Below are 15,124 nucleotides of genomic sequence, written 5' to 3'. Positions count from 1 at the left end.
CCTCTGTCTATCTCTATGGGGTTAATGAATGGGCGGAGACTAGCGGCTGGATTCGCAACTATAGAGACTGATTAACACACATTTGCTAGGGAAAAACTATTCTAGTAAACTGAAATTATATTCTACATTTACACCGAACTTCTACTTTCAACTAATTTTGACAGTTAATTATTGCACAAAAATAAGGGCTCATAACCATTTGAAAGTAATGGGAAACAATAACCAATGGTGTCCGTTATGAGTGAACTCCGGACATCATGGTAAACTGGCTCTGCATAACTACTTGCAAAAATCACAGCATTTGACTCCTTAAACCCAACATTGAAAAATATTGTTTCGCTCCTGTTGTGCGGAATTCTTCAGAAGGACAATGAATTGTAATGTTTGTTTGGAGGTCGCGTTTACATTATGAGGCCGATTAGCTTTGCTGGAGTTCAAATGGACAAAGAGAGTGGTTTAGTAGTCTTCACCGACCGAGCAGACAGAACCTGGATCTAAAGTGAGGTTCGACTGCCGACTTCAGTGCCATAACTTCACAAACATAGACTTTTGAATATCGGACCCACTGCGAGGAAATTATGTGGCGCCCATGGCAGTTGGTGTACCGTACAGCCTTTGGCTGCATGGTTCTGGAAATATTTATTCACAATGTTGCACAAGGTAAGAAAGTATTTTTTTCTTCTTGAAACTGAGGAGCAAAACATTATTCTCGAAACGTGTTCTTAATGGCCTATACTGGCTGTAATCCACGGAAAAGTGCTCTAGAAGACTAGTTTTCGTATGCTGTCGCTTGTTATAGTGTATTAAAAGTGGGACAATTGTTATAGTTGCCGTGAAATTCATGCAACAATGTTGCCATACACACTCGATTGTTTCCGTGTGAGAACTAAATATCCTGTTGTGGTTGTCAATCTATTTCAAATGTTTGACACGTTGCATTGAAGTGTAAATCCATGTTTGAATAATAAAGGCTATTTCTAAACCAAGATCTTCGATCATAGACCTTTGAATCGATTTAAGCACTATGTTTCACGCTGACGTGGAAGAAATTATCTAAATTGTAATTTTCCATATTCCACCTGCGCTTGAATAAGAAAAAAAACGAAATGTGTGTGTATTACATGTATGTTCTCGTGAGTTTTATTGTCTGGAAATCTAATGTAATGAATGATCAACACTGTTCCAGAGATTCTGTTTGGTTACTTTTACTACTTTCTCATTAGGACTCAATGTTTGTATGAGTGGCAGCGCGACATCCTGTGAAGAATGCCTCCTCATCTCTCCGAGCTGCGCCTGGTGCGCGCAAGAGGTAGGGCATGTATGTGCCTCACTCATCCAAAGGGTTAGGTTTACTTACAATGCACCACTGTGCTGGTAAGATTAGTAATACTCTCACAAAATTTCTAAATGTGACATACTGAACCCAATAGCTGTTTTAGTGTGAGGTGAGGACTCTCATACTGTTGTGTACTGTTTAGAGTTCACATGCAAAGCGAAAAGCTATCATCACTCCTGAGCATGTTTAATGAGCCAACGGGATGTAGGAGTGCACCTGTGCAGTTCTGGAATTATTGGTGTTCTCTGTATATGGTGGATTGTCTACACCTGCTTTCAGACCTACAATTGTCTCACAAAAATAAAAATGTACAAGATTCCCCCTATCCTTTAATTTCGCTTACCAATGCTCAACTAAAGCTGAGAGGCAGACAAGTGTGCACTCTAGCTTTTACATTGCACGACAGGTGTCATTAGTTTGTTCTTCCCTCAGGAGTTTGGCAGGGCGAGGACCCTGACGTCGCGATGTGACCTGAGTCAGAACCTACAGAAGAGAGGCTGTGAGGCCCATAACATAGAGAGTCCTAGTAGCACAACCATGGTAGTGAAGAGCGAACCCCTCAGCTCCAAAGGCTCCGGGCCTACCCAGTATGATGTTATCCAGATCATGCCCCAGAAGATCTCCCTGAGTCTTAGACCAGGTAAGTCCTAGCCTAGTGATCCAGTCTTTTTGTGCCATGTAGGCCTATGTCATGACAATGATAGACAAGTTGGCTACTGTGCACACAGTATGAGACCAGGTAAGCACAGAGAATCAACCCTCTCAGAGCACAATGTGTTGCCAAGGTAACAGTGTTTGAACCAAAGGTTGGAGAGACATGAGCTGTATATGGAACACTGTTTACATATCTTTACTGAACAAAAATATATAAACGCAACATGTTACAGTTTCTATTAGAAAAATCAGTCAATTGAAATAAATTCATTAGGTTCTAATGGATTTCACATGACAGACATGGGCACATACATGGGTGGGACTGGGAGGGCATAGGCCCACCCACTTAGCAGCCAGACTGTGGATGCTGGCCCAACCGATCAGAACAAGTTTTCCCCCACAAAAGGTCTTTATTACAGATAGAAATACTCCTCAGTTTCATCAGCTGTCCGGATGGCTGGTGTCAGACGATCCCGCAGGTGAAGAAGCCGGATGTGGAGGTCCTGGCTGGCGTGGTTACACATGGTCTGCGGTTGTGAGGCCGGTTGGACGGACTGCCAAATGCTCTAAAACGGCATTGGTAGAGAAATGAACATTTTAAATTCTCTGGCAACACTTCTAGTGGACATTTCTGCAGTCAGCATTCCAACTGCACGCTCCCTCAACTTGAGACAACTGTGGCATTGGGTTGTGTGACAAAACTGCACATTTTAGAGTGGCCTTTTATTTTCTCCAGCACAAGGTGCACCTGTGTAATGATCATGCTGTATAATCAGCTTCTCGATATGCCACACTTGGATTGGATTATATTGGCAAAGGAGAACTACTCAATAACAGGGAGGTAAAGAAATTTGTGCACAAAATTTGAGAGAAATAAACTTTTTGTGTGTATGGAACAGTGTCGATTTTAGCATGTAAATCTTGGTGGGGCAAAAACATATAAGTGGGATGCATGCCAGCAAAGCCACAACACTAAACAATACATGAATTGCACTATAACGGCCTACATAAAGCTGTCCCAACATCTTACCACTACACCTGGCTATCAGCGAAGTCTTGTCTGGCAGCGAAACAGTTTAATTCAGCCTCATTTACTGCCTTTGAAAAAAAAACATGGCTGACTTGCTTAAACAAATGTGGTATATAATGACAATTGAGATGTACAAACTATGGCATAAGGGGATGACGAGCGGATGAGGCCATCCTTAATTTCGACTAAGACATTAATGAGCGAGATATACTTACTACGTCCGTCCTAACTATTTGTTTAGCACTTTTGAAATGTACAGCAACAGAATTCAGAACATGGGCCGTTCTTAGTGTTCTCCCTGTACACCAAGTTAGAACCGTAGGATAAATAAAGAGGGCATATAAAGCAGACAATGAAAGCTCTTACAATATTCAATGATTACATTTCTCTAAAACAGGTTATAGGCTACATGTGCACCACCAAGTCAGAACAATAGGTGAAATTAAGAGGGTTAAATAGACAAAAAAAAATTGTTGACGCACATGGGCTACTAAGATCTTACAACATACGCTTAGTATTACTTTCTAAGCTACAGTATACATATCTCCCTGGCATATTACATAATTTATGCAGCAACATACAATACATTTTTGGACTCCCCTTGTGCTGTGCTCACTTGAACAGGAAGGTGGTGCGGCGGTCCTTCGTGGGCAAATTTTGTCATCGTAGTCTGGCATTCTCTGTATTTATGGTGCTTTCAAAACCACTGGGAACTCGGGGGGAAAAAACAAGGTTGAATCATCGTCATTGATCTCCGCTCGTAGCTCTAGAAAGAGGCTGGATTTACAATTCAAAGTTAGATTAAAGGTATTTCCCAGTCGTAGTTTGTTTATCCCGAGTTCCCAGTTGTCTTGAACTAACTAAAGTCAGATTTTGCCGTTCCAAGTAAACAGTTGTTTTGAGCGCGGCACAAATCATCCTTCATTGACAGCATGGCCAATGTTAAAAGTTTATCATTTTAAACTTGGAAATGTGCCCCTTAATCCCAGATGTGGGACCACACAGCCACTGAATACCAGGCTAGTGATTGCTTTGCAATGCTTGCAGTTAGCCACTGTTACTGATTCCTTCCAAACCACGCATTGTTGAATTTGCGATTTCCAACTTGTTTTGTAATATTTATGTCCAATGGCTGATGAGCACTGATACGTTTTATCTATAATTTCTCTTCATTATTTCTCTTCATATGACAAGGATTAAAAAAGATTTGCAGTAGATTTTCGACTTGATTCATGTTGACTGTTAGCTAAGATTTTGAAAGTATGATGTTGACATGATCTGTCCAATCAAAGCTACTGTAGATGATGTCATTTTAACTGTGGCAAATAACCTTTCAAAAAATAAATATATATATATATTTCATCTTTATTTAACCAGGTAGGCCAGTTGAGAACAAGTTCTCACCTTGAGCCTTCTTGGATGGACACTTCTTATGTAACTTTATGGCAGCACATAAGGGGATAGCATTTTCTAGCTCTACCCTTAGGCTTGGCGGTGACGTAGTGTGTGTGTGTGTGTGTGCTCGATGAGTGACAGAACACTGCGCAACACTCTCTGCCTTACTCAAGAAAACAAAAAAGAGACCATGTTTGTATGCGGCTTTATTAACTCAATGATATATATATATTTTTTTTACATTGTTTGCAAACTGATATGTGACGTGTGTTAATGCCAAAATAACATCCAAAACAGGCAAGTCTCCCCCCCCCCCCCAATGTGGTTCTCAAATGATGGGCCGCCACTGGTATGGAACCTTTTTGGGATCTTTTATTTCAGCTCATGAAATATGGGACTGACACGTTGCGTTTTATATTTCTGTTCAGTATAATTGGGGGAAAAGCCACTATTTTCTTAGAAAATATTAAGTCAACCCACTGTACAGGGAAAATGTAGGATGCTGTTTGATTTGTAAACCTATCAAAGCAATGGCACAAATCAATTTCCCCCTCCCGCTAGGTGACCAGACATCATTCGAGGTGCAGGTGCGTCAGGTGGAGGACTACCCTGTTGACCTGTACTACCTGATGGACCTGTCTCTGTCCATGAAGGATGACCTGGACACCATCAGGAACCTGGGCACCAAGCTGGCTGACGAGATGAGGAAACTCACCTCAAACTTCAGACTGGGATTTGGCTCCTTCGTAGACAAGAACATGTCACCATTCTCTTACACGGCCACCAAGTACCAGGACAACCCCTGCAATGGGTGAGAACCGAGGAAGGGCACTGTTACTGACTGCAAAGAGCACGCTCATGTGTTTTTGGTTGATTTGTGAATCTAATAAGGAGTGCAGCTGAAATAATTTGGGTTCATGTTGTGATTTTGTGGATTTCATCTAGGATCAAGTGTAATATCAATATTTTAGTATATATGTCAAGGTGCTGTATTTCTACTAAAATGGAAGTGAGGGCACTGCTTAGAAGGTCTTCCTCTAAAACTAGAGTAGTAGTGTGAGAGAGGGAAAGACTGTGTCAGTTCACTAACCAGTTTATATCTTCTTATATCATTCACAGTTCAGGATCATTTTTCTGTGAAAGAGGTAATTGACCCTGTCCACTCTGGTCTGAAATGATAGACTCCCTCAATGAGGATTAGAAAAATGACTGTATACAATAATTATTCAAATACTGAGCTGTAGAAAAAGAGATTGTTTAAGAAGTCATCTTTTTTTCTTTTCAAAGGTAGGAGTAAAAATTGACACCCCTGTTTTCAATACCTTTCATTTATTTAACTAGGTAAGTCAGTTAAGAACCAATTCTTATTTACAATGACGGCCTAGCAAAAGGCTTCCTGGGTCTGGTATTTAAAAAATTAACAAAATAAATAGGTGTGTGTGTATATGTATGACAAAACACACATCACAGCAAGAGTGACCTACGACGACAACATAGCAAGGCAGCAACACATGACAACACACCATGGTACAAACATCGGGCACAGATAACAGCACAAAGGGCAAGATGCATCACACGAAGCAGCTACAACTGTCAGTAAGAGTGTCCATGATTGAGTCGTTGAATGAAGACTGTCCAGAGTGTTTGCAGCTTGTTCAAGTTGCTAGCTGCAGCGAACAATGCCTCACCCTGCGAAGATAACTGTACTGAGCTTTTTTCTAAAATGTTTTATGAGTTGAAGAACACATTGGGTCTGTTTGGGTCTGTTTCTGCTGCCTTCAATTCAAGCTCTATTTTCATGTCATCTGACCATATATCCTGGTACTGCGTAAAGTTCATGATGCCATTAACCAATCCAAGTGCCAATGCCGTTTAGCAAACTTCCAGGCATTTACATTTGTTTGATGACATGAGAATAGAGCTCTTTGGCAACGCACACCAGTGGTGGGTCTGGCATCGAAATGAGAATGCAGAAAAGAAAATAACCCCACATCTTCTGTAAAATATGGTGGTGGATCTTTGATATTATGGGGCTATTTTGCTTCCGCTGGAGTGAGGCCCTTATTAAGGTTAACGGCATCATGAACTTTACCCAGTACCAGGATATAGACAACAGGGTTGTCAATTTTGACCCCTAGCTTTTTGGAGGAAAAAATGATACTTGTTAAGCAATTGTATTAGTATTATCTAATTTCCAAATGTTTTTGAGCATACACTATAGCTCAGTATTTGAATTAAATAGTCATTTTTGTTCATCTTTACCAAGTGATGCTGAGGCTTGTTGTGGATGGTGATGATGGCAGGCAGGCAGGCAGGCTGAAAGGGAACAGAATTGAACATAGAGGTTGAAAGCAGCCGCCCACACATCACACACCACATTTGCCCCGGAGGTGAGATTACGCCGCACTTACTTAGTGCCATCATCACGCATCACTGCCCAACTAGGTTATGCCCTGGGTCCTGTGTGTGGACTGTGTGTCAGTCAAAGAGCCAGTACTGCAGGAAAACGTTAAAGGGGCAGAGGACAGATTATGCCGTCTGGGTCTCTCGTCCTCAACACAACTCTGCCCTTGCCAAAACAATCAAGTGCCCCAAAGGATATGTTTCCTCCAGGATGAATTGTGTGTTAGAATGTCACTGAGGTCTTCCTCTTGAGGAAACTGCATTATATCATGTTAAATGTAGCCAACAGATCAATGTTGAAACAGTATTTGAAATAGTTTGCCTGGATGAGAGCCTGTGTGGAGGTGCCAAATGGGCAGGGTTTGCACTATTTCATTGGTTCCACTGTGCCAGACAAGCTCAATCGAACACAGAAAACCAATACTATTTTAACCCAGGTCTGTTACATACATAGCATAATTTTATTTAAAATGTTCCCTCTCCACAGATACAAGCTGTTCCCCAACTGTGTCCCTTCTTTCGGGTTCCGCCACCTCCTCTCCCTGACTGACAAGGTGGATCGTTTCAACGAGGAGGTGCAGAAACAGATGGTGTCTCGCAACAGGGACGCTCCGGAGGGAGGCTTCGACGCCATCCTACAGGCTGCCGTCTGTAAGGTGAGCTGAGACCGGGGTGTGATTAATGGGATGTGACTGGCTGGCATGCCAACCTATAACCCTGACCCTAACCTTAATCGTAAACCTTAATCCTAACCCTGACCTAACCCTAACCAATCAGGACCAGGTTTTCTGTCAGTCAAGTCCCTTTAGGTTTTCTCCTGTGAGCTGTTAGTCAGGTAGACATGATGGATTTAGGCCCTGGTTGTGTTCAGTAGCACACACAATGGAATACGAAAAGGAGCATTTATTACTGACTAAGTGTAGGTAGTCCCTCCCTGTTCTGTTCGTCCCCCCCCCCCCCCCATTTTGTGCTTAATGAACAAAAGTCACAATTGAGACTTTATTTGGGGTTAATAGAGTCTGTTAATTCAAAGCACCTGGTGGTTGAACAGGATGTCTAGTCAGGTGCAGCTTGTTCAACAAGGAGACCACTCACTAACAGAAACAGGCCCAGTCATATCACAGTGTTGCGCTGTTGGCTGAGCGGGAGTTAATAGTTTTTACTGGAAGAGAATGACTCCCTCCCAACTCTAACATGTCATTTGGTGTAACAGAAACTTGGATAGGCAGTCTGTTTTGCGGTTGCGCCAATACTTTCTTGATATGTTTGTTTCACTCAGTTACGTTGTCAGAATATTACTTTGACTAATGAATCATTTGCATTGCTGACCATTGTAGAATATTCAGCTAAATCTGTGCCTCTTTGTTTCCCTGTAAAACAAAATATACATCAGATGGGCATGGTTGCATGACTGTCATACATACTAACTACAACTCCAGCCAAAACACACTTGAAGCATGGCAGGTTTGTTGCATGTATCTAGCATTCCAGCATGCTATTCAGAAAGGGCCCTGTATGCCAACTGCCAACCCACATCTCTTTCTATTGGGTACTGCGGCACATAATATACTGGGCATCACAAATGGATGCCTTTTTATGCCTAAACACTGGTGTAAGGTCAGGCTTGTTTAGTGTTATGCCCTTACTCAGCACTGTGTTAAGAGACTAATGCTCTCTTTGCTGCTACTCTTTTTTTGACCTCTGCTTTCCATTGATAATGACCTTGTTCTGGATAAAACACCTGCTACTCTCCTTGTTTATGTATGTGGTTGTCAAGCTTGTGGAAAGTGATAGTTTCCTTGTAATGATAATGATGAAGTGATAGTGTTTTATAGGGGCAGGAAAGACTCTCTTTACAGCTAGTGCAGAGCGATTAGTGCATTTTGAGGTCGATTTCGGTTAGACATTAAATGCATTATGTGGGTTGAATGCTGTAACAACACAGAATCATTTTTTTAAAAGGTCCATGATGGTTGACTGCCCATTGCTGCTTATCACTTATTAATCATAATTTATTCACAATACTTTAATAAAACATTTATTTTATTTGATGACCATTCCAAATAATCTCATCTCTGTGCAGCTGCTGCCTAGGCTTTCTGACAAAATCGCTATTTTCGTAGTTCTTCAAAGTAAATAAGGCATACTTTTCTGACTGCTGAATACCAACTATTAATCACTTAGATCATGTATTTTCAGGTATGCTTTCTATCCCTCTTGCACGTTCTCAATTCTCTCCGTCTCAGTCAGAGGTAGGTCTCCTTGTCTGCTCCACACATACCGAGACCGGACAAGTAAGCGTGTGCGCAATAGATTCTAGTCATTGTAGTTAATTACGTTTGCTGCGCTAAACTATGTACAATATTGGCCTGTTGGCAACTACAACTCCCTACTACACTGAAAAAGTATATAAACACAACATGCAAAAATTTCAAATTTTTACTGATCTACAGTTCGTATAAGGAAATCAGTCTATTGAAATTAATTCATAAGGCCCTAATCTATGGATTTCACATGACTGGGAATACAGATATCTGTTAGTCAAAGATGCCTTAAAAATAAAAAAGGTAGGGGAGTGGATCAGAAAACCAGTCAGTATCTGTTGTGACCACCATTTGCCTCATGCAGCAAGACACATCTCCTTCGCGTTGAATTGATCAGGCTGTTGATTGTGGAATGTTGTCCCACTCCTCTTCAATGGCTGTGTGAAGTTGCTGGATATTAGGAACTGGAATAAGCTGTCATACACGTCAATCCAGAGCATCCCAAACATGCTCAATGGGTGACATGTCTGAGTATGTAGGCCATGGAAGAACAGGGACATTTTCAACTTCCAGGAATTGTGTGCAGGTCCTTGCGACATGGAGCCGTGCAATATCATCCCTCAACATGAGGTGATGGCGGCGAATGAATGGCACGACAATCGGCCTCGGGGTACTCGTAACGGTATCTCTGTGCGTTCAAATTGACATCGATAAAATGCAATTGTGTTTGTTGTCCGTATCTTATGCCTGCCCATACAATAACCCCACTGCCACCATGGGGCACTTTGTTCATAACGCTGACATAAGCAAACCACTCGCCCACACGTCTGCCATTTGCCCAGTACCATTGAAACCGGGATTCATCCGTGAAGAGCACACTTCTCCAGCGTGCCAGTGGCCATCGAAGGTGAGCATTTGCTGACTGAATTTTGTTATGAAGCGAACTGCAGTCAGGTCAAGACCCTGGTGAGAACGACGAGCACGCAGATGAACTTCCCTGAGATGATTTCTGACAGTTTGTGCAGAAATTCTTTGGTTGTGCATGCTCACTGTTTCATCAGCTGTCTGGGTGGCTGGTCTTAGACGACCCGCAGGTGAAGAAGCCGGATGTGGAGGTTTTGAGCTGGCGTGGTTACACGTAGTCTGCGTTTGTGAGGCCGGTTGGACATCCTGCCAAATTCTCTAAAATGAAATTGAGGTGGCTTATGGTAGAGAAATGCACATTCAATTATCTGACAACCACTCTGGTGGACATTCCTGCAGTCAGCATGCCAATTACACGCTCAAAAAATGTGACATCTGTGGCATTGTGACAAAACAAACAGAAAATGTTGGTTGCTTTTATTGTCCCCAGCACAAGGTGCACCTGTTATGCTGTTAAACCAGCTTCTTGATATGCCATGCCTGTCTAGTGGATGGATTATCTTGGCAAAAGAGAAATGCTAACTAACAGGGATGTAAACATTTGTGCACAGAATTTGTGTGAGACACTTTTTGTATGGAACATTTCTGGGATCTTTTGTCAGCTGTGTTTTGCCAAGCTCTTTTTACATTGTAAAATATTTAAACACTTTTTTATAAAGGCTTTATAGTACAGTTATCTCAAATCAATCATAATTTATCAATAACTATCAAGGTTCAGTTAGAATGAACTTGTCTCTTTTTGTTGTTATCAAGCCTGTATTTCTGTCTTGATTTCATGGTCTGATCCCCTGTGCATTTACCAAAGTACAAAACTACATAGGGCGGCAGGTAGCCTAGTGGTTTGAGCATTGGGCCAGTAACGAAAGGTTGCTAGATCGAATCGCCAAGCTGACAAGGTAAAAATCTGTTGTTCTGCCTCTGAACAAGGCAGTTAACCCACTGTTCCTAGGCCGTCATTGTAAATAAGAATTTGTTCTTAACTGACTTGCCTAGTTAAATAAAGGTGTTTAAAAAATTATAATTGCCTACTGTAAACTGGAGGAGACTAAAAGGCGCTGCATGGTCAATCCAACATCTGCATTGGCCATTCAGCAATTACTGCGATGCAGACGTCAGGGCTTTTATACTTCTTGTGCTTACCGGAGCAGAGCTATTGTGAAAGAAGTTGCCCCCACCTATCATCAACCAATCATGTCAATACGGAGCACTCCGCATTGTTACAGAATTTGAGAGGCGCAATGCGATGCGGAACGGAGCTTGATTTAGCCTCTGCATGCCTCCGTATGCCACATTTTACGGATCAAGCATAAATTAGCTTTAATTTACACCTCAGTTAGGTGTCTCTAAAACTTTCAGTGAAGTGACCATCTCTTCCCTTGTGCAGGAGAGGATAGGTTGGAGGAAGGAGGCCTTCCACCTGCTGGTGTTTGCCACAGATGATGTGCCTCACCTGGCCTTGGACGGTAAACTGGGAGGTCTGGTCCAGCCCCATGATGGGGAGTGCCACATGAATGAGAAGAACGAATACAGCAGCTCCACCAAGATGGTAAGACGAGGCATGGTTTCTATAGAGCTATAACATTAACAGGGTTACTGTAGAGCTACAACATTAACATGGTTACTGTAGAGCTATAACATCTGATGGTACCTGCATCTGATGGTCAACGAGGTCAAATGACGACGTCAGTGATCTTCAGGTCGAAAAGTCGGAGCTCTAGAAAGATGCACGAATTTCCGACTTGGAATCTTTTCCTCCGGTGAGACTGACCAGAGAAAGGGGACACTGTCTTCCACCTGATGGCGAAACTCGAGTCGCACCGCATCTGCCTCATGCACAAAATCATGTTGTTCCTATGACCAGAGAAAGTTAAATATTCTTTAATATTAAAATCGACACGAGCTGCTAATAATAATAATAAAATGCAGGGCTATTGATACTTGGCTACTCATTCATTGCAGCTGCAGCCCGAGCGGAACTACAGAGAAGCGCCTTTTTGTAATAGTTTTGAATAAAAACAGTGACGTGCTGAATATAAATTTAAACATGAACTCACTCATAAAAGCAGCATCTCTTTGCTGTATTTGTTGACAATCTCTCTGGTCATGGTTTTAAAAGTTATTAAATCTTATGTAGGCTAGTAGCCTATTAAACTTGGCTGTGGCCAGGGTCACAAGCTGACTACACCGCTTGTGTCCCGTGCACAAGTGTTGCAAAATAAATGTAGGAATCTATATTATTCAATTATTGCATCCAAACTGCTTGTATGCCAACGAGCGTCTGTGTTGCCAATGGCTAAAATAGAAGTCAGTTCTATTTGTGACACAGATTGTGCTGCAAGTCCTGCCTCTCCCATCCTCATTGGTTTATAGAAGCAGGTACCCACGTGCCATCTCCTCATTGGTTATACCCACGTGGGTGACTGAAAGACGAACGAGGTCGGTGGCGGTAATGCACTTTAAAAAGCATGAGCACGCAAAAAGCATGCTCGTGCGGCAGTCGATTTCCGCGCTTATAAACCCAGGGTCGTTACAAATATTTTAACCTGCGTGTCATGATCGCGTTTGATGTGGGGGGGACAAAATACATTTATGCACAATGGCGCACGCGTGCAGCCGGTTTGGGTTCGTGTCATGGAAGCTCCGTAGCCAAGGTGATTTGAGCTATGCGACGGGCAGCAGAGTAGGTGCACTCGATTTAGTCACAGATTTGCCGGGTAGGCGGAGTTTGTCTCATGGGAACACTTTGCTTACCCGGTGCGCAGGACTTTTGAATCAAGAGTGCACCGTGTAACGATGAGTGTAACGACTCAACACGATTTAAAAAGGAGCGCAAGCCTTTATAGTTTGTTGGCTTTTCTACAGAAATATTTGGTGATCGACTAGGAATGCCTTGAAGATCGACTTGTTGACGGGTTTGGCGACCACTGCTCTAGAGTAACCATGTTACAATGATGTTATATCTCTAGAGCAGGTGGCGCCAAACCAGTCGACAAGTCAATCTTGGTAGCATTCCAAGTTGATCGCGAGGAGTTTTAAAAATCAGAGGGGGGAAAAAATCAAATGCCAATGTTTTTATTATTTTTGAATTGAATTTCAAATGTGTCATGTGTGAGCCCTGTGTGTAGCTATGGTGGTCGAGGTGCGGGGAGGGCTATATCTGGCCAATCAAATAGTTTCTAGGTTTAATGTCTGACAAATGAAATCCCTGACTCCCGCCTTAACTAGCACAGGCACTTGTTGTTGATGCTATCAAACGATGGCGGAGGCACAAAGGAAAAAGCAAAAAACTTATAATTTTCATTTAGAATGGGAACACGATGTTCTGTTCATCGTCGTTAAGGACAAAAGGATTTGTCTGATTTGTCACCAGGCTGTAGCGCTAGCAAAAGGGAATAATGTGGAGCTGCACCACAACACCATCCACCCCAAGGTCAAAGAAATTTACCTGCTAAAGAGCATGCTTTGTTTGAAGAAAATTGACCAGCTCAAGTCTATTGAAAGCACAGCAGTCGCTTTTTACCAAACCGAAAGGTTAAAGTAAGGCTGCAACAGAGGCATCCTTCTGTGCCAGCCATCTCTTGGCTAAACATAAGAAACCGTTCACAGATGGAGAGATATACAAGGAGGCAATGGCGGTTGCTGCCGAGACGTTATTCAAAGAATAATTTGAATTAAAAAACAAAGGACATTAAAAAATGCTATCGGAAGTGTGCCAGTTTTTATTCATTTATTATTAAACACTTTCCTCAGCCACTGTGACAAGAAGGGTAGAGTCTTTATCGGATGACGGGAATCAACAAGTGCTCAAGGATTTATCACTGATTGCTTTTCGCTGAAATTTGACGAATCCCAGGACATGACTGCACAGCTGATTGTGTTTGTTCGCATGGCTTTTAAGGATTAAACTACTAAGGAGGATTTTCTCACTCTTTTACCATTAAAAGGGAGTACAAGAGGTGAGGACATTTACGAGCGGTGACTTGATTCTCCACGCTTGCGTAAGGAGGTTGAGTCGCGGGAAAGTACTGCAGCGATTTGTAGACTTGCTGCCCGAGATCAAATCATTTCTGGAGTCACGAAATGAGGAACTGTCTGATGATGCATGGCTGCCAGACTTCCTCACGGACTTAACTGCAAAACTGAACGAGCTCAACTATGAGCTTCAGGGACAAGACAAAGACGTGGCACGCATGATCAGCGCTGTCAATGCCTTTTAAGGCCAAGGTGGGTGTGTGGGCCTCTCAGCTGAGGAAAGGAAGGCTAGTGCACTTCCCAAACCGAAAGAAAATGTCGCTAAACATCGGAAACAGATGCTTTTCTCTCGCATGAATTCTGTGCCCACCTGGAGAAACTGGCATTAAAAGGGAGTACAAGAGGTGAGGACATTTACGAGCGGTGACTTGATTCTCCACGCTTCTCCCGAATTCAACAGGCGTTTTCAGGAGTTAAATGACATAAGGGAGGTTGTTGCATTTATCTCAAACCCTTTCCTCCCCATTGAGAGTTAGGAGATGTCCGCCAAATTCCAGCAAGTATTTGCTTTACCAATCGGAGTGCAAAATTATATCGAGTTGAAACCGAGATCAAGAGACAGACTTTTGGTGCTTTGTAAACAATGGCACACTTAAGATGAACGCCTACTTAGGATCAACATATCTCTGTGAGATGGCTTTTTCACAGATGAAAATAATCAAGTCAAAGAACAGTTCTTGTCTAACTAATAGACATCTCACAGACAGTGTCAGACTTGCAATGTCAAACTATGAGCCAGACTACAGAGCACTTGCTGATAGTGTGCAATCACAGCCATCACATTGAATGTGTGTGTGGGAGGGGGATCTCATCCATCCCATCTGAGTGAGTATTGCCAGTTGAGAATCTGTTTTAGGCTCTATTGTTTACAAAAGGATATCTGTATTCTATGTTCAAAAAGGGAAAGTGAAACAGTACTGTACATTGGCTTAGGCCTGTAATTGACTGATTATTGAGGTTATATACAGTATGAATGGTGAATGAGTAATAGGCTTGTGGAAATATTGAAACATTTAACATGACTGTTATAAAAAGTTGAATGATATTTGCACTTCTGATTATACTACTTGTATAATTACATGAATA

At 42.2% G+C, this 15,124-nt stretch overlaps 1 protein-coding gene across 3 annotated transcripts in view; it reads left to right on the top strand.

The window, feature by feature from the left end:
* Nucleotides 1-15,124, top strand: part of LOC129821117 (integrin beta-5-like) — a 66,057-nt gene continuing 50,933 nt past the window's right edge. The window contains exons 1-6 of one of the 3 annotated variants that reach the window (XM_055878429.1): nt 1-660; nt 1,224-1,309; nt 1,772-1,976; nt 4,977-5,226; nt 7,306-7,474; nt 11,391-11,552. In XM_055878429.1, coding sequence (XP_055734404.1) covers nt 579-660; nt 1,224-1,309; nt 1,772-1,976; nt 4,977-5,226; nt 7,306-7,474; nt 11,391-11,552 — 954 coding nt within the window. In that variant the 5' untranslated portion in view covers nt 1-578. Of the gene's footprint in view, nt 661-1,223; nt 1,319-1,768; nt 1,977-4,976; nt 5,227-7,305; nt 7,475-11,390; nt 11,553-15,124 lie in introns of all 3 variants that reach the window. The other 2 variants (XM_055878426.1, XM_055878427.1) reach the window with 2 other exon arrangements.

The sequence above is a fragment of the Salvelinus fontinalis genome, chromosome 23, assembly GCF_029448725.1.
Source record: "Salvelinus fontinalis isolate EN_2023a chromosome 23, ASM2944872v1, whole genome shotgun sequence".
Taxonomy (NCBI): Eukaryota; Metazoa; Chordata; class Actinopteri; order Salmoniformes; family Salmonidae; genus Salvelinus; species Salvelinus fontinalis.
Note: the sequence above shows the minus strand (reverse complement) of the source record. Positions and strands in the feature narration are given on the sequence as shown.